At 39.7% G+C, this 19,645-nt stretch overlaps 1 protein-coding gene across 4 annotated transcripts in view; it reads right to left on the bottom strand.

The window, feature by feature from the left end:
- C4H4orf50 (chromosome 4 C4orf50 homolog) overlaps positions 1-19,645 on the bottom strand; it is an 87,685-nt gene that overhangs the window by 35,206 nt on the left and 32,834 nt on the right. For 3 of the 4 annotated variants that reach the window (XM_032685011.1, XM_032685010.1, XM_032685008.1), the window contains 2 exons: positions 16,994-17,248; positions 15,483-15,894 (listed from right to left, as the gene is read on the bottom strand). In XM_032685011.1, the coding sequence (XP_032540902.1) occupies positions 15,733-15,894; positions 16,994-17,248 (417 nt within the window). In that variant the 3' untranslated portion in view covers positions 15,483-15,732. The remainder of the gene's footprint in view (positions 1-15,482; positions 15,895-16,993; positions 17,249-19,645) is intronic. The other variant, XM_032685009.1, reaches the window with a different exon arrangement.

Below are 19,645 nucleotides of genomic sequence, written 5' to 3'. Positions count from 1 at the left end.
GGGACTCCTTTCCATGATATATTGCAAAGAGAGAAAGTTTATATGGGTTCGAGAGAGACTTGGCAACTTAATAGAAGGAAAGTCCATCAAGGTTCACTGAATGAATAGAAACCAACTCTGCTACATGAAAAGTCTTTGAGCAGCAAGTGACGAAAGCCCTGAGGAAGATCAGTTTGCCCTCTTCTCTTTCCCCAGGTGTCTACCTCCAGCTGCTGGCTCATTTTTTTATTAATCTCCCTTTCTGTCAACAGGCATATTTCTATACTAGCCACAAACAAGTTTCCATTCTCTAAGCATTAGAAACAACAGAACAATTGGACTATTTGACTTCGCTAGTTGTGTTCTAGTATATGCCTGCAAAATACACGAGAAGGTAACCTTGCAAGTAAGAATAAAGTCAATTTTTAGAAAATTATGCCTTAAATGACATTCAGCAATTTGAATGCTGTAACTTAATTGCTCAAAGGACGTCCAGGCCACAGCGTCAGCGTGTGTGCGGGTACCACACAGGCACAACTTGCACAAGCCCTGTCCTGCCATGACTCAGCAGCAGCAAAACCCTTTTTAGCAGCAGTACCACTGCTGTTTCATAATTAAGAGATCTGAAAAAGGTACAAAATAAATTCTTAATGCTGTTGCCCACTTTATTAACTCATTAAGGGCATAGATATTAGCCAGATCCAACTGTCACACATCATCAGGATTGAAAAAGCCATGATCTGCCTGGGTAAAATCTTAGAGAGCACAAAGAGAGCTGTAAGGGCTCTGGCAAAGGAAGAAAGCTTCAGCTGGCTGTTTAATTTGTGTTTGCTAACCAGATACTACTTCTATCTCATCTAAAGATACTTTCAGAAGAAGAAAAAAGAAAATCCACTACTGCAACTTAAGTGACTCAGTAGTAACAAACATCACCTCTCTCCATGGAAAACAAAGTGTTGTATTTGTCACAGCTAATCTTACAAAAAGACTGTGAGCTGAAAACATGTTGTCATGGGCTTTCCTTAACAGCCAGGTGACTAAACAAAATGAGTGGGAATTGCTGCCTAGACAGCATCTGTTTCTTCATTTTGACCCATTCCCTCTCCGCTCCCTGATAATGGAGCCTTCAGTACCTGGGCTCTATGCAGCTGGGCACAGGAGCTTTCCCATCTGAGTCAACCCAACAGAAGACTTCTAATTCTGGCTGTGTGCTGTGGAGGGACAAAGACCTCCACAGTGAGACTGAATTTCATGTGAAAAATGTTTGCATTAACTGTCTTAGCCATGAATTCTTAAAGCTCTGGGGAACAGAAGGACACTTCCTCCTTTTTTTCCCATTCTGAAGAATAGCCTAATGCATCATATGACATTTGCTTCTTAAAATGCATCTATAAGAAATCTAATAAAAACTGTTTTCTCCCTTTATAATTACTACATGAGCAACATACACATAAGGCAATCCAGAATTAGAGTTCATCCTGAATATTATTTCAGGTACCTTGCTGAAAATGTTCCATGCAAACACCAGTTTGGAGAAAGACAAGCAATTACAGTAGTTATATTATTTGTTTCTAATATAGACCATTTAGCAGTACAAAAAACCTTCCATCACTGAAGGAAGCTGTTTATATCTTCACCACGAATTGTAATGTTTCTGGTTTTAACCATGCTCTACTGAAGAATGAAATGTGTGCTAAAAATTAAGTATATATATGTCCTATAAAACATAATCATCAGAACTGAGAAACAAGGATTCAAGTTCAAATTGTTGTCCTGCCTGACACACGTTTGCCTGTTTTCCTTTAGTCCTTCTGTCTCAACACAACTTCATCACTTTTTCCACCAGCCTCTGTTTCTGCTTCTGGACAGATTGTTGTTTCCATCATTTCTTCTCTTAAATCTTTTTTCTCTTCCTCCTCTCCTTCTTTAAAGTGAGTAGGAAAAAAACACCTTTAGCCAACTCAGCCTGCTAGCCTTAAATCCTTCATAATTTCCCTGTGGCTTGTGGACTTTGTGAATAATGAGATCCCCTGCCACCAGAAACCCCATCAACTCTCCTTTTCATCACCTCCTGTCACCATGACAGTTAGGAGCCCTCCTGAAGAAGACAGATAACCAAGCTAATGTGGAATCCTCTTTTTCCAGCTAAATCTTGTTTCCAACAAAAAGAAATCTCAGAGCTTCTCAGAAAAGAGATCCGTTTCATCATACTGGGAAAATCTTGCGTTTGAGACACTGGCATGTGAGGTCTGGTGGGACCCCTCTTCCCATGTTGGAGGAACAACAGATGCAGGCTGCAAAAGAGGCAAGTGCCTTCCTACCAGCTGTCTGTGACATGGCTCTGTTCACTGGTGCAGATTGTTAAAGGTCAGAACACGGAAAAAAGCCCACTATTTTCTGGAAGTTAGGAACTGTGCTTGTCTTTTGGATTGCACATCCCAAACATGAGATTTATGGCCTGGACCCAGTTCAAACCCACCGTGTAACAGAGTCAGAGCTTGCTCTCTCTCAGATTACTTGTGTCCAGTCTGAGCACTACCAAAAAGTAGACAGGGCAATGGAAAAAACAAAAAAGCATTGAAATCCAAAAGTCATAACTCACTGATGAAATATGTGATTGCCAAGGCACTGAAAAACCTCTGAGGACCAGACCCTAACTGAACTTTTACAGAATCAGGGTAAGCCTCTGTTGAAATTGGAGTGTAATATCCTTCACAAACCTCTTTAGCTTACAAGTACTTGCAACCTAGAGGTCTCAATTTACGGCTATTTGATAAATATGAAAATTAATAACAATTCCAGGTGCAAAATGCTAAGGAGCAATTGCTGCTAAAATCATAACTCTGGTGATGAATTAGTGCATTTGGAAGCCATCCATGCTTTTATGGTTCTGATTAGGGGTGACAACTGCTGGTAGTGCAAATGATTATCAGTGGCAGCAACAAAAGGCTGTTTTAATTCTGAACTGTTCCGTGGATGAATTTCCAATTGAGCTGTCTGGGCACACCTACCAAAGTAAACCAAGAAAGAGAGAATAAGCAGTGTCTATGGCCTACTAGTAAGAAAATGAAGGAGCTGTGGCCCTAAAACACCAGGCACAGAGTCATATTCGTTTCCTAATTTTTGCCCCTTTCCTTGGCTCCAGGCAGTCATACAATGTTCCAATTGTACAAGACTACAGCACATGGGTTTGCCAAAGGAAAAGAAATTCCAAGCTTGCCTTTTCATAAAGAAAATTGGGTTATCCTATTTTTTGCAGGAATATTAGAAAGAGGGTTTTGTACTTTTCCAAAGGTTTTAGACAGAAGCACTTCCAAAAAAAAAGTTATGAAGAGAACAGAATCAGTTTCCAAATAGAAGTATTGCAGGACAAAGCACCGATGCCTGTGTGCTTGTTGCACTTGGGTAACTCCTGATATTTTGGGCAAGAGGAATTCCTGCTGGAACAACTCTGCTCAGCGAGAGAAGCAGAGTGTAGACCCCCCTGCCCACCCAGGGTGCCAGAGTGAAGCAGCTCTGATGTTCTCCCATTGATACCCAAGTTTTCTCAAAAGCTCATTAAAAATGTTACAAATGCACAAGATCCAGTAGTCCCTGGGCAAACCCACAGCATTAACCAGTGTCACCTCATTGTACTAAGAAAACAGTTTCTCTGTGGTATAATGATTTTTTTAATGTTTAGAATACTCCACTGTTCTAGAGGGGGAATCTTGAGGTAGAACTTGCTTAATTTATGACAGAGGTTTCATGACTTGGATTCCATGATACCAGGGAGCCACACATGCAGACCTGTATTCCTCCAGCATGGTCAGGCCCAGAGGAACAATGATTATTCTGGTCTTATTACAGCTAACTTACTTTCTGCTCTGAAAAGCAAGGTTTCTTTTGGTTTAGTAAATTAACTAGTACCTATCTATACAGAAAAGCGAGGGTCTTTCTTCTCTCTTAAGGATTTATGGAAAAAACAAGAAAAGAATATCCAACCCACATCCCAACTCACCTAGAAATTAAGATTTCTTATAGGATCTGAAAAAAAAAAAAGATGAACAACATGTTTGTAAATGTAATAACGTATGCCCATATGGAAGGAAAAGCTAAACTGCCCTTTTCTATGAAAGAAACTCAACAGATTGCCTAGAAATAGGCAGCTCCCGTTCCCTTTACTGAGGGAAGCAAATGCTATCCAGATGGAAATTATCAAATGGATCAAACAGATACATTTTATTCCCAAATGATCTTTGTTCTACTTATTACTCATTATACCAGGAAAACTTTTTTTCCTATAGCGCACATGCAGTAAAGAGAACATTACTTATCGTACACTCGTTCAAAACATTCTGTGTTGAAGGTTTCCCCTGATGAGATATTGATCTCAACACACAAAAAGGGTGAGAAGAAAGGCATCCTTCCTAAGGGGAACATTCATTTACGATCTCTGGAATCTGTTAATTCCCATTAAGCCCACACGTGACTGTCCTTGAAGCGCAGCAGTCAGATCTGCAGCCACTTCCTGAAGCCCAGGGAGATGAAATGCTTCTTCAACAGTCCTGTCGCTTGCCAGGTTTTACAAAGGTGAATGTTACCAGGTCCCAGGGTTCTTCAGTGTTACCAGGACCCTGAGGTTCTTCAACTACTTTTATTTATACTGTCCAATGGGTAAATACTTCAGTTGAAAATTTGCACCGAATAAAACCAAGATTTTAAAAATCACAAAGAATTCCTCAACTTTGGCCCTAAGTGATTATATATGGTATGTATAATCAAATTCAATAATATAGGGGACATTTTCAAAGACATAAGAGAAGTTAATTACCACCTAAAAGAAAGGCAGTGAAATCTGGATTCCTAAAACCTTCTCGTGACTTTGAAAAATCACCATAACATTTTATGTGGTAAAAATTTTATTTGTTTAAGCATATCCTCCTATAAACTTCTGATTATGTATAATTATCCTATTCTCTTATATAAGCTCTGGCTATTACTCTTATTATAATATGATCTTTTTTTAGCCTGAAAACCTACAGCAGCACAGGTACAGTCTTTTATGAGGATATAAAGTGGTTAACAGCTGTGGCTGACTGACAGGATTAGATCATAAGCATCTAATCTAACTGGGCCATGTAACACTACCTTTTATTTCACATTAATCATTGAATGCAAGTTCAGCTATGTCAGAGGTCTATCAAGTGGGCCTATAAATGAGGTAATAAATTAGAAGTTGATTTTTTAATGGTGTGGTCACTTACAGATAACACTGGGTTCAGCTACAGCAACTCAAAAATACCAAGGATCCCATGGCTCCATGAGCTGAAGGCAGCAGTGCAGCTCCCAGGGCCTGAAGTCCGTGTGACTGATGTTTTATTTTCTTTGAGTGTCAATGGATGGGTGTCAGCCCTGTGATGGTTGAGGATGTCATGATTTTGCTGCCAAGGGAAAACACACCGGGTGCACTGACTGTGGGAGCAGTGCAAACTCTCTGCCAAGGGACAGAAGGGAGGGGAAACCCCCATGCAAAGGGGTCCCTATATAAAGCACGCAGATGGAAAAGCAGTTCCTTCCGCTGATAATCAAGGAGGACTTTGACAAGCTGATTCAGACATTTTGTACAACACTGTGACTTGGTAATTAGTCCCAAAACAATCATTGTGGGGCAGGAAGGAGGCCCCTGATATTAAGCTTCCAGAGTATGCAGTTGAGAGATGCAAAATAATATATTGCTACAACCTCTGTTCAACGGAGAGCTCTAAAGTAGTAATTCATAATAGGCTGTATATCATGACATTTCAAATAAGCCTTACAGAAAAGACAACCTCTTCTGAGGGAAAAGCTAGGCTAGAAAATAAAATATGAATGTTTTTACATTCCAAAAGGGTCAGATTTATCCACACAGAAGTTATTAGTTCTAACAATACTGCCAAGGCAATTGTCTTATTCATACCCTATATATCTACAAAAAGCCTAATTTACAATGTACCCTTGTACTGAAGAAGAGAGTATGTTTATTTCAAAATAGAAAAGAAGTTTTCGTTTTCATTCTAGAATTTAGAATTTTTTTTCCCAAGGACTCCTATTAAACTGAGGCAGAGCCTTCTTCTCAAAATAGTTTATTGAACTGAAAGACGTGTCTTGACAATCACATTATTCTTTCCCCAGCATCCAGTTTGCCAATGCAAAGAGCAGCACTCATTCTTAGCAGACATCTTCTAGACATTCAGAGTCTGAGCAATTGCTTTTAATTTAGGAGCAGCAGAAACCACTTCCCTCCTTTACACTCTGTAAAGCTCCCAGGGAAGCATACCAACAAGGAATTGTTTTAATATCACCTTACTTAGGACACAGAAATGAAGAAGAAGAACACAAAAGAGGTCAGAAGCCTTCTAAAGGAAACACATGTGCTTAGATGATTTCCCAGGAGAATGGCAGTGCTGCAGCTACTAATCCACTGAAGAGAACTCTCCACAGCTCAGGCTGAATTCATGTGTTTGAATACACTAATTTTAAGCTGTTTCCCTCTCTTCTGCATTGTCCTCTTTTTTACATTACTCAAGAGGAAGGATGGACAAGTAAAGAGGAGTGCATAGTTCACAAATAAAGAACAGTGAATCTGGCTTATTTTTATGCAAAAGCATAAGAGTATTAGCACTACACCTGGCATATGCTCAATGCCTCACTCGATGAATGCTGCCTCTCATCTCCTGGGGCCCTGGGAGAACCTGTCAGGTCAATAAGGCTTCAGATCTACACGCATGTTTAATTTCCTGTTTAATATATTTATAAACTGGTATCTAAACATCTTACAGTGAATCCGGAGTTTGTGACCATAAATTAAGACAAAACTAAATAGTTAATCCAAGGTATAAGTACAAGGGAAAAGTCCTCAGGGAGAAGAGTCAAAAAAGAGTTAGAACAACACAAAAGAGAGGTTTCCAAGTGTTAATGTCCATTTTTTCTTTTAGGAAGAATAGTCTGGTGTTCAGAACAGTCACCTAGGACACAGGAGGAAAATTTCAAGCCTTTTGCCTGCTAGGCAGTACCAGGTCACCACAACCAAGTCCCACATGACCTTAGTCACTTTACTACTAAAGTTCCTTGGGTGGGAATCATCTTCCCTTTTTCCTGCAGTGTAGACTTGACATCTGAGGTAGTTCCACTCCACTTATAGTCAGTGAATTGAAAAGGCACTTTGCCTATTTTAAACCTACATTATGATGAGGTGAATCCTGTCATGTCATGTCACCAGAGAAGAACCAGGAAATGTTGAGTCAACTGTATGTCCACATGGGAAAGTCAGTGCAAATCACAGTCTCAGAGAGTCATCTACAAGGGGGACAACAGGAATATGCTGTTCTGGGAAAGATGCAGGTGTCAGATATAACAGAATCACAGAATCACAATACTCTGATTTGGAAAGGACTCACTAGCATCATAAAAGTCCAACTCCTGGCCCTGCACAGGACAGCTACAAGAATCACACCATGTGCCTGAGAGCATTGTCCAAATGCTTCTTGAACTCTGTCAGGCTTGGTGCTGTGACCATTTCCCTGGGGATCCTGTTCCAGTGCCCAACCACTCTATGGGTGAAGAACCTAAACCTCCTCTGACAAAGCCTCAGGCCATTCCCTTGTGTCCTGTCATTGGTCATCAAGAGATCATCAAGAGATCAGTGCCTGCCCCTCCTCTTCCCCTCATGAGGAAGTTATGGACTACAATGAGGTCTCCCCTCAGTCTCCTCTTCTCCAGGCTGAACAGACCAAGTGACCTCAGCCACTCCTCATATGGCTTCCCTTCAAGGCCCCTCACCATCCTTGTAGCCCTCCTTTCAGTGCTAGTAGCTTTGTATCTTTCTTATGTTGTCGTACCCAAAACGGCACATTGGACATCACCTGATCTTGCTTTCACTGGGCATACACCTTCTTTTTTTGCCATATCTCCAAAGGAAGATTCCTCTTCAGCCAAGCTGGCCTTCTTCCTCATCTACTTGACTTCCACCATTTTGAAATTGCCTGCCCCTATGCCCTTAGGAGGTGGTGCTTAAAAAATGACCAGAACTGATTGACCCAAGCACCTTCAAAAGCATTTTCCCAGGGGACCCTACTCACTAGAGCCCTGAGCAGCCCAAAGTCTGGTCTCCTCATGTCCAGGGTTGAAGTTTTAGTGGCACTTTTCCTCCTGTCAACAAAGATTTTAAACTCAATTACTTCATGGCTACTGTGGGCAAGAGAGATACCAATCTCTACTTCATTCATGAAACCCTCTTTGTTAACAAGAAGAAAATCAAGGAGGGCATCTTTCCTAGTCATCGCTCTTAGTACCTGTACCATGAAGTTGTCATCCAGGTGTTTTAGAAATTTCCTGGACCTGTTAGTGCCAGCTGTGTGATGCTCCCAGTTAATTTCTGGCAAGTTGAAGTTCCCTGTAAGGACAAGGGCTGTTGATTCAGCATTTATTCAAAGAATAATTCATCGGCATCATTGTCCTGGCTAGGCAGTCTACAGTGGACTCCCATGATGATATCCACATTATTTGTTAACAAGCAGGGGTTTTTTTCTGGCTCTTCTGAGTATCATCACACAAGGTACTTTCTGTTCTGAACCCAATTCAGTCCATGTAACACACCAGCATTCTTGCCCATATCAGTTGCAGCTTCATTTCTTAGGTTTCAAAAGGCTGAAGAGATCATTGCCTCCAACACCCTCTCCAACACTCACTCAGGGCCAGCCACCTGCCACCCACCACTAATTCCCCAGAATTAGTGCAGAGCTCCTTCTGTGGTCATTTACTCTTTAGTAGGCTCATTTTGACAGAAATGGTTTCCGGAATTTATCACTCGAGCAGCCACACTGACAGGTTTGAGGAGACAGCAATTTCTGTTCATGAATAGGAGGCAATGGAGGCATATGAGCCATGAGAGGTAAATTAGGGGATAAAAGCCTCTGCAGCTATCATAAAAAAATAAATGATCAAGATCTCTACCTCCCAGCTCAGACTTAGGAATTGTCCTCCATGAAACCATGGATTAATTTAGGGTTGATAATGCTGTGTGCTCTTAATCAAAGCTCTTTGGTTGGACCTTAGTTTCTCTAGACTTATACTCACCAGCTGTAAGATACAGACAGTATACATCTGCCTTACAAAATGATGTGGTATCCAGATCATATTAAAAACATTTGTACATTTGTTATTTCTTTCTGCCAAGCTTTTGTATCTCAGACCGCCTGTCTGCTCATCTACAAACAGTCATTTGCAAAAAGTCCACTACCCACAAAAGGTCTCTAATTAACTGTTAGTTCAGAAGCCACCTCATATTGGTGATCATATCCAGCACAGAAAAGGCACATAAAATTGTAAGGGTGGCAGGGATGAGCAGAGTACAATCCCTCTCTATCAATAGAGAAGCTACATTTTGGGGTGCGGTTTCTCCTACAAATCAGCTCCTTTGAGTGACAAGAACAGCCTTTTGTCCCCAAGCAAAGCTCTCTGTGCAAACAGTGGCAAACTATCAGTACCCTCCAGCTAGGCAGCCTTACCCCCAGATTTTAAAGCCCATTTACCAGAAGGGACTGTCTGCAGCCAGCTGGGAATGGAGATGTGGCTGCTGAGAGACAGAGTCCCCAGCCCACAGATGGGAAAGCAGAGAGGCAGCACTAAGCAGATGGTGGGGGCAAGGGACAGCCACATCCTCCCTTCTAGCTGCAGCTTTTACTAAGGATGAGAAAGAATTGCTCATGATTTTCAGCCTCGGAGCTGCACTACAAAAATCAGCATTGTGCTCCAGGTGCTTCCCACTCAAAGGAGGCTTTACCAGCCAGTCATATGCTGAGAAGCCATGGCAATTCACAGCTTCCAAATTGTCCAAATAATACAAGTATAACCCCAATGAACTTCCAGGAATCCTTTACTGAAATTCTCCTTTGTTCCATGTTCTCACACCATAATCAAAAATGCAGTGACTAGGCAGAACGGGTAACATCTTAATTTTCTGAGTAATCATTGAATAAATATTCCCAGCAGTAACCTACCAAAAAAAAAAAAAACCAAAAAAACTCTCTCCCCCATACTTAGATATTTGACCTGTTTCACTAATGGCTTGAACATAAAGACAGTCTCAGTGCCTGGGAAGCCAGGCTCACAGCTGCTCTGGATCACCAGGCTGAAACTGAGCTGCTGTTGCACCCTGCTGAACCTAACCCACCATCTGTAACAGGATCCTCTAGCTCTTTTTTTACTATTTCTTTTTTCTCTCTTCTTTTTAAAAGCTGCTTACTTCACAAGTCATAGCTTTTTCTCTCAAGAACTTGCCACACTACATTAAGATTTCCAAAAGCAGACAGTTTACATTACATGAAATATGACAGTGGCTACAGTTCAAGAGATCTTTAACAAGGGTGCAAGTCAGTCTGGCTTCCACTGTGGGAGCTTGACACTTTCTCTAGTGGTGTCTAATTCCCACCCAGTGAAGGTTCAATGTTTTATGCATATAAAAACAAGACAAAGTTGTACTAACAATATTTTATACAACCACTGATCATTTTCTTCCCATCTTTCAGCAGCAAGAAACAACAGGGAGCTATAGAGCTATACACTGCTATAGAGCAAGGATCTCCCAGTGGCCTGGTCTCACTGCCATCTACACTTGGACTGACAAGTGGGGCATGCAAATACACCAGTGGAATCCAGAGTATTTGGGAAAGGGAAGACAGATTCATACAAACATGGATTTTAACCTGCAGTGGAATCAAGGTAAAACCACAATTTTCACTATATAGTCTTAGGTTCCTCTTAATTTAAGGTTTAAATTTTAAAAAAATCAGTCTCTTCTCATATTCCTACTTCTATTTGCAAATTCCAAGAGAGACAGGAAAAAAGGAAAAAAATAAAGATCTGCAGAAAATCACTTATCCCTGTTATTTTATACTATATTTATTCATGCAAAACTGCATGCAACTAAACATATATAGAGAGATTATATATGCACAGAAGTATTTTATACAGATTTATATGTAAATGAACATATTATTCTGTGGTTCACCATTATCCTGACTGATAGCATCAGAGCCATAGAATAGGGAAAGATTGCATTCCTAGCTAAATGTAATAGGCCAGTGTTTCTGAAATACTCCATTTTCTCTCCTAGCCTTTCTTGTTCTCTTTATTTCCAAGAAAAAGCTACTGTGAGAAGGATGGACCTAAGTCAATGCTGCAAGGTCCCTGCCCTGATGAGAATACAGTTGTGTAAACAGATATATGAGTTTCTTGGTTTAATCGAGCTCTGAGAGAAAGGCCTGCACTATAGAAATCTTTCACACATTATCTGGTTTTAATTAGGGGCTTTAATATCCATCACCTTAAGGGCTCAATGAAAAGGCTGTTACTAAGAAGGTATTAGATAGTACTTTTACAAATCAGAATTACTACTCAAAAAAATATAAACAGGGATTATTAGGGAGTAGAGAAAATTTAATCATGGGCAACTTGGTTTTGTTCTGACTCATACCAATACCAGCCCTGAGCATGCAGCTGAATGACCACAGACTGAGCATAATCCCCAAATTTCCTACGTGCATAAAAGCTTTTCATAGCACAAGACAAGCAACAGATAGAGAGTGGAGGGCTTCAGGAGCAACCCTTCTGCATCTTCTACAAATGTTTAATATCCAGCAGAACCTAGAGTTGACACTGGCATCATTTATTTGAAAGAGAATGAGTTTTGTCATCTTTCCAGTGCCTTCCAGGCCTTCTCCAGAATATCAGTTCTTAAGGGGGATGCTGACCTTGTTCTTTCCACTGATTCTCATCAAAGCATGTCTGTTCTAGACATTCCTAAAATGTAACTGGCAACTGACTTCACCTTTTGGCCTTGCATAGTGAATTCTTTCTAGTTAAGTGAGACTGCATGCACAGGTGAGTGTGGACAAAAACAAGACAACTTACTATTTTTTTCAAATATTATGAATGCTATTTTCCTGAAAAACAAGAGGAGTAGAAGGAGTAGTCTGATACAAGAATGGCATTGACTAAAGAGAACTCTTTTAAAATATGCATGATCTGTCATCGTAGGTGTTCTGTTTCTTTGCATATGAACTTAAAAACTGCATTACATTCCCCGTTTGTGACCTCTCCTACCAATAAAGAGCAAAACAGATAAGGTACAACTGCAGGAGAATTATTAGTTTTCTTTGATTACAGAAATCTGCTTATTCAGTGTTGGAAGAAAGTGATGTATTTTTTTTCACCTGTCATAAAAGAATGGCTATTCTGTCCAGTGGTTTTTGACTCTCAGATTCCAATTTCTTCCTCATAGCTGATACACAGTGCATTTGTAGTCACAGGTACACCACGAGTTCCCTTTTTATCTTTCACACAGCCTTTAGAAAGCACTAGGCACCATTTCAGGTTAATGCCTCCATATGATTCTATTTTTAAGTAATACTTCTGTTAAAACTAGAGAGAAAAGAGATAGCCTTCCTGCTAAAAAGAGATATTTTGACTTCAGTATTAGGGAGTTCAAGTGTAGAAAAAAAGAGTTGGGCAAATATTGTCTGAATATGTTAACACATTTGCCGCTAACTATTGATCCTAGAAAATAGTTTTCTGTGCCTTTTCAAACAATTTCTTTGGAAGTAGAAGAGTTTGTCTGAATGAGAAGCAGGTTCAGTGAGCATCTGTCAGTAGGGAACATGCTGTCATCCAGCTTCCTTCCAAGTATCCTCATCATCTGGTCAAGTACAGATAATGCCATTTGACTCGTGCAGGTCCATGGATGACAAACAGCAGGCCACAGGTGATTCAAGACAAGTCAACTGTTCAGGTGTGCTCTGTAAGCACATTGCTACTGATAACCCTTAATTTCAAAAAAAACCCAAACCTAATAATTTACAGAATAAAGGGTAAAATTAATTATTCTAATGTGTCAGTCAGCAAACTAAGACTCCCAAAGGACCTCAGCCTGGCAGGACAACAATATAGGAACCATCTGGTCCACCACTGTACATTTTGGGTCATATTTCTATAAATGACCATGTTTAAAGAATTTGAAGTGCCTTGTTTGATGGTGCAATGCATCATCTAATCTTCTTGTAGATCAATTAGTGCATAATTATTTGGCATAATCTGACTATCACTTCTCATTTGCCCATTCAGTAGTGGGAAAAATGGAGTAGGACAGAAGTTCAAAAGAGAAAACCTTTAGCTGACCCACCTTTTCCAATGGTGTTGCATGCAGAGCTCCAAACTGATTGCTGCTAATTTATTAACATTCCTCCACTGTAGTGTCTAAACTATCACATTTTTACTTAAGAAAAATGAAAAGCAGCTGAAACAGCTGGCCAAATGATAATCATGGTATCTGCACATCTTTAAACAATGCTTTGTACTAGGAAGAAATGAAGTAAGATGTCTTAAAAAATTAAAAACACAAGGGGCTACAGGAAATCTGTGACTTGTGAAGCAAAGCTATGAAGTGCCAGCACAGAATCCATTTGCTGGATGAATTGCCTGAGTCTGTTTTGCATTATAGTGCTTCAGTGCAGGTAATATTCTTGCAAATGTCTGTTCCTCCATCTATGCCTCTGTGTGTCTGTGGCCCTTGTTCAGGAAATTATTAATTCCAGCAGGAGGAAGAATGGGGCCAAATAACCTAATTAGCTTAAAACGAAGCCTTACAATTTAAAATAAATCACACATCTTTGATAGAAAGGGACTAGATTGAAAAAGGCTTAATTTCATGGATAGTTACTATAGTCCCAAACACAAAATAGATAGCTACACAAGGATAACAAAGGCCTATTATCATAGGATATTATTATTAATGTCCTTATTATTAGCACACTTCATGCATTATGACCTCAGACTGAACTACCAGGCCCTGTATTTACTGACAGCAAGATAAAGCTCCAAAAAGCTCTCACAAGGGCTAATTCTTAAAGCACCATTTTGTCAACATAAAAGTCACACATTCAGTGTTTACAGGTGCTTTTCCACATCAGAATGTCTTTGCATTTGACCAAGCAGCTGATGGCTGGATAGCAGCTATATCTCTCTTTAGAAGGAAGTTCTGGCCTGGCATTAGGAAGAAAAGAAAGGTACATGAAAGCAAAAGCCCATATTTTGGAATCTCACTGGTGTCTTCTCCGCTTAGATAACACTCAAAAACATTCCTTCCAGAGACTATTTCCCTTGGCATCTGGTGTGTGTTTTCTAAAGATATGTTGGATGAAGAGCAATTCAGTTAGTGCTGTAAGCAACTGCACCACTACCTAACTGAGCAATTGAAGGCGGGTTTCCACAATAAAGTGTGAGTGTGTACATTAATATTTCATCAAAACCAGTCATTTTATTTCTGGCTTCCGAAAAGCAGCATCAAACAAATGTAGTAACATAATGTGAACCAACTGGGGTAATCAATGGATGCAGAGGAAAAGCACAGGAACTGTGCCATGTATTACTGTGTGTTAATGCCCTTTTCTAATATAAGTGACGAAAAACAAAGAAAACTGGGAGATATGAATAATGGAGGTTTTCCAAAAGAATTAAATCTGGTGGGATCACAATATAAATAACTATTTTGAGGAATTTACAACCATGCTGAGTTAAACTTCCTGGAGTCAACCAGCATTAGTGCACACATCCACCTGCACAGACACACTATTCCCTCCTCCTTTCCCTAGCCAGGATCCATCAAAGGTTCACACATCCCATGCCACAAGTGTTTCTGAGCCAGGCTACGAGGAAGTGCTGTCCTGGCTGTGCCAGTGCAGGTGGCCTGGCACCCCATCCACTACTCCCTGTGGTGGGTGTAGGGGTCTGGCAACACAGGGTGCAGTCTAAATCTTCCAGCCCTTGAACTCAGATGTTACAGTACCCATGATGCCCACTCTGTCCCCTAAAGAAAGTGGTTGTGGACTTGTCCAGCAAATTAAGCTTCAATTTGTTACTTAAAAGTAACAGTTGAAGGATACTATTTTACAGATACTACCACCTAGAGTAATACATTGGGTATCCTGCTGTAGTTCAGTCGATTAAAAAAAAAAAAAAAAGATTTAATTTTAAAAAGTATCCCAAGACTAAAGAAGCACAACAAAATGACCCTCCAATTTCTGTAAAATTAGTTTCTAGGAAGTCCATGATGCTACATTTCCTGAAGTTCCAGAAGAAACAGTCACACAAGGCAGATGCTCTCTCAGAACCTGTCACTGCACACTGAAGAAATGGGTCATACATTTAACTGAAAGTGATTTAACAGGTTGCTTCACAGCCTCTGTTAAAAGAAAAGCAAAAGAAAATGGGGAGGCGGCCCAGCTAATTAAAAAATCCATAGGTTTCAATGATCTCAAATGTTCTAAAAACATTTTGATCATAAAAGTATTACAGCTCTTTTTCATGTAAATTTTTCAGTCATCTCTAACTAGTTGCTAGGCCATGCTAAGTAGTAAAGTATCTTTGTTTTAAAAAATTATTAGTACTTTTCTAGCAATGGGAAAAATCACTTTGCTTAGATGGTTTACCTTGTTTTATTTCTGCAGGTTTTATTCTTTCCTGTGCCAGCTGATTCCTACCCACAGGATTTCGACCTTTATTACTTGCTGACAACACGTCTGACAAATAGCTTTTTGCTGTGGTAGCTGAGGTTGAGCCATCTGTTTTTTCTCTAGAGAGCCATGCCTTATTCATAATGGCATTTTTCTGTTTCGTTCCCCGGGGAGTAGCACCTGCATGGTGATTTCCTATTTGACCCCAAAACACATCACCACGTTTCTACAACTGATCCCTCCCCTTCGTGGCCCAGAAGACACTATGCTCCAGAGGCACCAGTGCATCCTTCATCCTTGACAGCAGAGGCCAAGGGGCTTCCTTATGGATCATGGGCAAGCTGCGATCGGCCTGTGGATTTGAGTTGGAGGAGACAACTGTGGGTATCTGAGGAGGAAAGAAGAAGAGAAACCGTAACCTTGGATGTCACAGTGTGTTTCTGTATGTTATGGGGAAACAGACCACCCTGTGCACTGCAGGTGATTTCAGCCATAGCTTCCCACGTAATTCTACGTAAGGCCCATGTCCTGCTTTCATTGGGATTTAATTACAGCTCATGCGATTTATATAAAAAAGTAATCTTTGAGCTCACAAAGGTCAGATCAATCAAAGAGCTACTTGCATTCTCCCCTCCATAATAGTTTTCTTTTATGGCAATATTTTAATTGGTCCTTTTTATGTGTGACCGTGAGAGAGAAAAGGAGCAGGAAACTCAATTTGAATTGTTACTGGACTAAGTAACATATTATCAGAATTCTGAGTCATCATCTCATTGTATAATAAATTTCTTAACTAAAAGGAAATTTCAGTATCTTCCATGTTTTTTTCATTAACGCCAAAAGCAGAAACAATGAGTTTGTTTTATCACACTTATTTTAATCCAAGATTATAAATAAAATTCAGTAGAGTAATATTTGTAACTACTCTACCTAACTGTCTCCAGTAATTGCATATTTGGGGGTTTTTTTCCATACAAATATGGAGAGGTTATGTTGTCTCAGAGAGGGTGAAATCTCTTGCGTGTTTAGTTTAGCAGCAGACTGTCACAAATGCAATTGCAATTGATCAGCTCTGTTCTTAACAGGATTCCTGCGGTTAATGGAAATTACTATAAAGAGCTTCAGGGCATAGGAATAATTGGATCACTAAAAAAAAAAAAAAAAAAACACCAAAAAAACTTTGCAGGGAAAAAAGGTAGGACAAGATCAACATAACAACTTTTTTTTTTAAAACATCCAACAATTTTTGAAGATCATTTTACCATGATGAAAGCAAAACCTTTTCATTATTTTTACAAGCCCCAAGCCACATGTAAACAATGGGGAAGAAAATACATAACAAAAAACTTAAAACATGTATTATTGTCAGATTGTTTAAACTAACAATCAAATGTGCAACAATCAAAGGAATCATTCACATATCTGTATCTTCTGCCAAAAATAACAGATTTCACTAAACTAAAAACAGTGAGAAAATTTTTACTGACCCGGTAAGTTTTGCAGTGGTTTTGTCTCAGTTCTCGATGCAGGGCTATGATCCTCTCTGGGCTTGTTAATTTGATAGGAGAACCAGCACACACATTTGAAGTGATGTGAGAACTGTGGGTGCTATCTGCCTCTTGCTGAGAGTTTGCAGGTATTGACCCAGTCATCCCATTCACTTTGGCAGCTGTCTCGCGATCCTCTGGCTGTCCATTAGCCTGTGAAATGTCTGTGGAAGAAGGCAGTATCTGCAAGAGAAACTACAATTTTAAGAAATTCAAGCTAGATGAAGTTTTCCGATGCTGTTTACCTTGGATTTAGTGCAAGCCGTTTGGATGAATTCATTAAAAGAAATATTCACAGAAATTAGCTGTAAATAAATTACATTTAGCAAAATAAGAAAAAAAGATAATATACCAATTAGTTTAAATTTGAAGCATTCCTGCATTGTTTAAAAAAGAATCCTGCATTTGTCCACTCATCCTCAAAACAAACAAAACAAACAAAAACATCTTGAAGTTTTAACTGCAGCCAAAAAATTTGCCTTGGGATATTAAAAAAAAAAACCTAGATAAAATTAGACAAAAATTACTAATTTTAAAAATTGTCTCATGTTAGGTCTCCTCTTGAAGAATCTCAAAATTTCTAACATGATTCTTTTACACACGTATTCTCTCAGTCCACACTACACAAGTTATTCAGGTTTGTCTACCTATGAACACCCAAGAAAGTTAACCTGAATGGACTTCAAAAGTGTGTTAGTTCAACTGCATGAACTCTTATGCAGACCCTCCTAGTCTGCATAAACATAGTATTAACATACTTGATCTTATTTCACCTCCACATCAATTTTAGCACCACAGCAAACTATCCTTTTCAAATATCTTCACTGATCTGAAGTCAAATTTAGAGAGAAATGGCAGTTTAATTATGCACCTTTTCATAACAGCTGCAAGCAGGAATAGAAAATGTCCCTGAATAGAAATGACTACCACAGGACAGTAGCATTTTATCATCCAAATACAAATTTATGATAGTTACAGGATCACAGTTACAGGTTTTTTTCCTTGTAATTACACACAAAAACAAATTTCAGATTGTTAACAACAGGTTCAGCATTTGGGTTTTTGAAGACTTATTTATTTATTTCTAAAATTAGTATACCTAGTTATGCATTATTACCTCATTGCCTCTTGAAAAAGTTCCAGAAATGCAAATACTATAAATATTGCAGGTCAGGAAGAGTTACTTAATATAAAATACATTTTACTTAAAATAATATTGGTTTTCCTCTGTGCATCTTTAATGAGCTATGGTTACATCACTGTGTCCATTAAAAAAACATAAATCAAGGAACTCTGAAATGCCACAGAGGTGTAAGATTGCTCTTAAATGACCCCTCAAAGCATTTACAGTAAATGAGCATTTACTGACAAGCTCCTGCATCTAAATATAGTTCTGTTACGACATGAAGAAGAATGCACAGTGTGTAAATTGTTGCCACTGCTCAGAGAAGAAGTCTCACTGTCTTTCAGGGGTGATCACTGTGGAGTGTCCCCAGGATACACCACATAAGGAAAGGTGAGTGGTAAACACAAGCAATGAACACTAACACTGCCTTTGATCCCATTTCACCTCCTGTTCTCGGCTTCCCACAATGAGAGGAGGGAACAAATGCTGGTAAACTGTGGTTATTGGTCTCCTTAGTGTAACCACCACAAGCACGTTTGGCCAGCTGAGACACTGCCCAGGAGCAGCTGCCACCTGGATCATTTACTTCAAGCTGAACAAGAGGCCAGGGAACAAGACAGGGACATCCAGGAATTGAAAGACCATTTACATTGGCCAACTTTGGGCATGCAGTTTAGATTGCTGCTCTTCCATAAAAGACTTATTTTCTGTGCTGATTACAGAGGGAGTCTGTGACACTCTATGGATACTGCATTTATTTAGGTAATGTGGTATGAATACCCAAACATATCCTAGCATCACAAGCATAGATCAGGTGGAAAGTGAAAGCTATACATTTACATGTTCCCCTATAAACACAGAAGCCCAAGGCAGCTCCAGAAGTCCTTGGTTTCTACCCAAGGTTACGAGTGCAGCATTTCTCCCCAGCACTAACAAAAAGTGCTGGCTGGCTGAAAGCGATGCAGGGGTCATAAAGGGCAGCCCTGAAATGTTTTGAGGCATGAAGAGATTGGATCTAAAATTATTTGATGAGAATTTCCTCACTACAGGAAGCACAGTTAGAGGCATCCATGGTGATAGATGAGAGCCAGCAGGAGCAGAACAAGTTCTAGCTCAGTGACCCATGCAAAGGCAAATGTCCTCCCCATAGACAGGAGAGCTGGTAAAGCTACCAGAAAATAACACAGCACCAAATCAAAGCTGTGACACTGGAACATGTAATTTCTAGAAAAATAATCTCCTTGCAGGATCATTCCTTTCCTTCAGCTGTTTTACCCACAAACTCTTTTGCCTCTTGGAATTAACAAATTCTTCTGCAGCTAAAGTAGTGAAACTCAGCAGAAAGGTGGGTTAATGCAAACCCTGATGAGTGAAGATGCTACTACACTGATGGTTTCACAATATGGTCTGTGCTATATTTTCAATTTGGTATGATTCTCTCAAAAAGGCTCACCTTTGGTGTTCCG

This window comes from Chiroxiphia lanceolata, chromosome 4 (assembly GCF_009829145.1).
Source record: "Chiroxiphia lanceolata isolate bChiLan1 chromosome 4, bChiLan1.pri, whole genome shotgun sequence".
Classification (NCBI taxonomy): domain Eukaryota; kingdom Metazoa; phylum Chordata; class Aves; order Passeriformes; family Pipridae; genus Chiroxiphia; species Chiroxiphia lanceolata.
The sequence above is the reverse complement of the archived record's forward strand: the minus strand, read 5'-3'. Positions and strand labels throughout refer to the sequence as shown.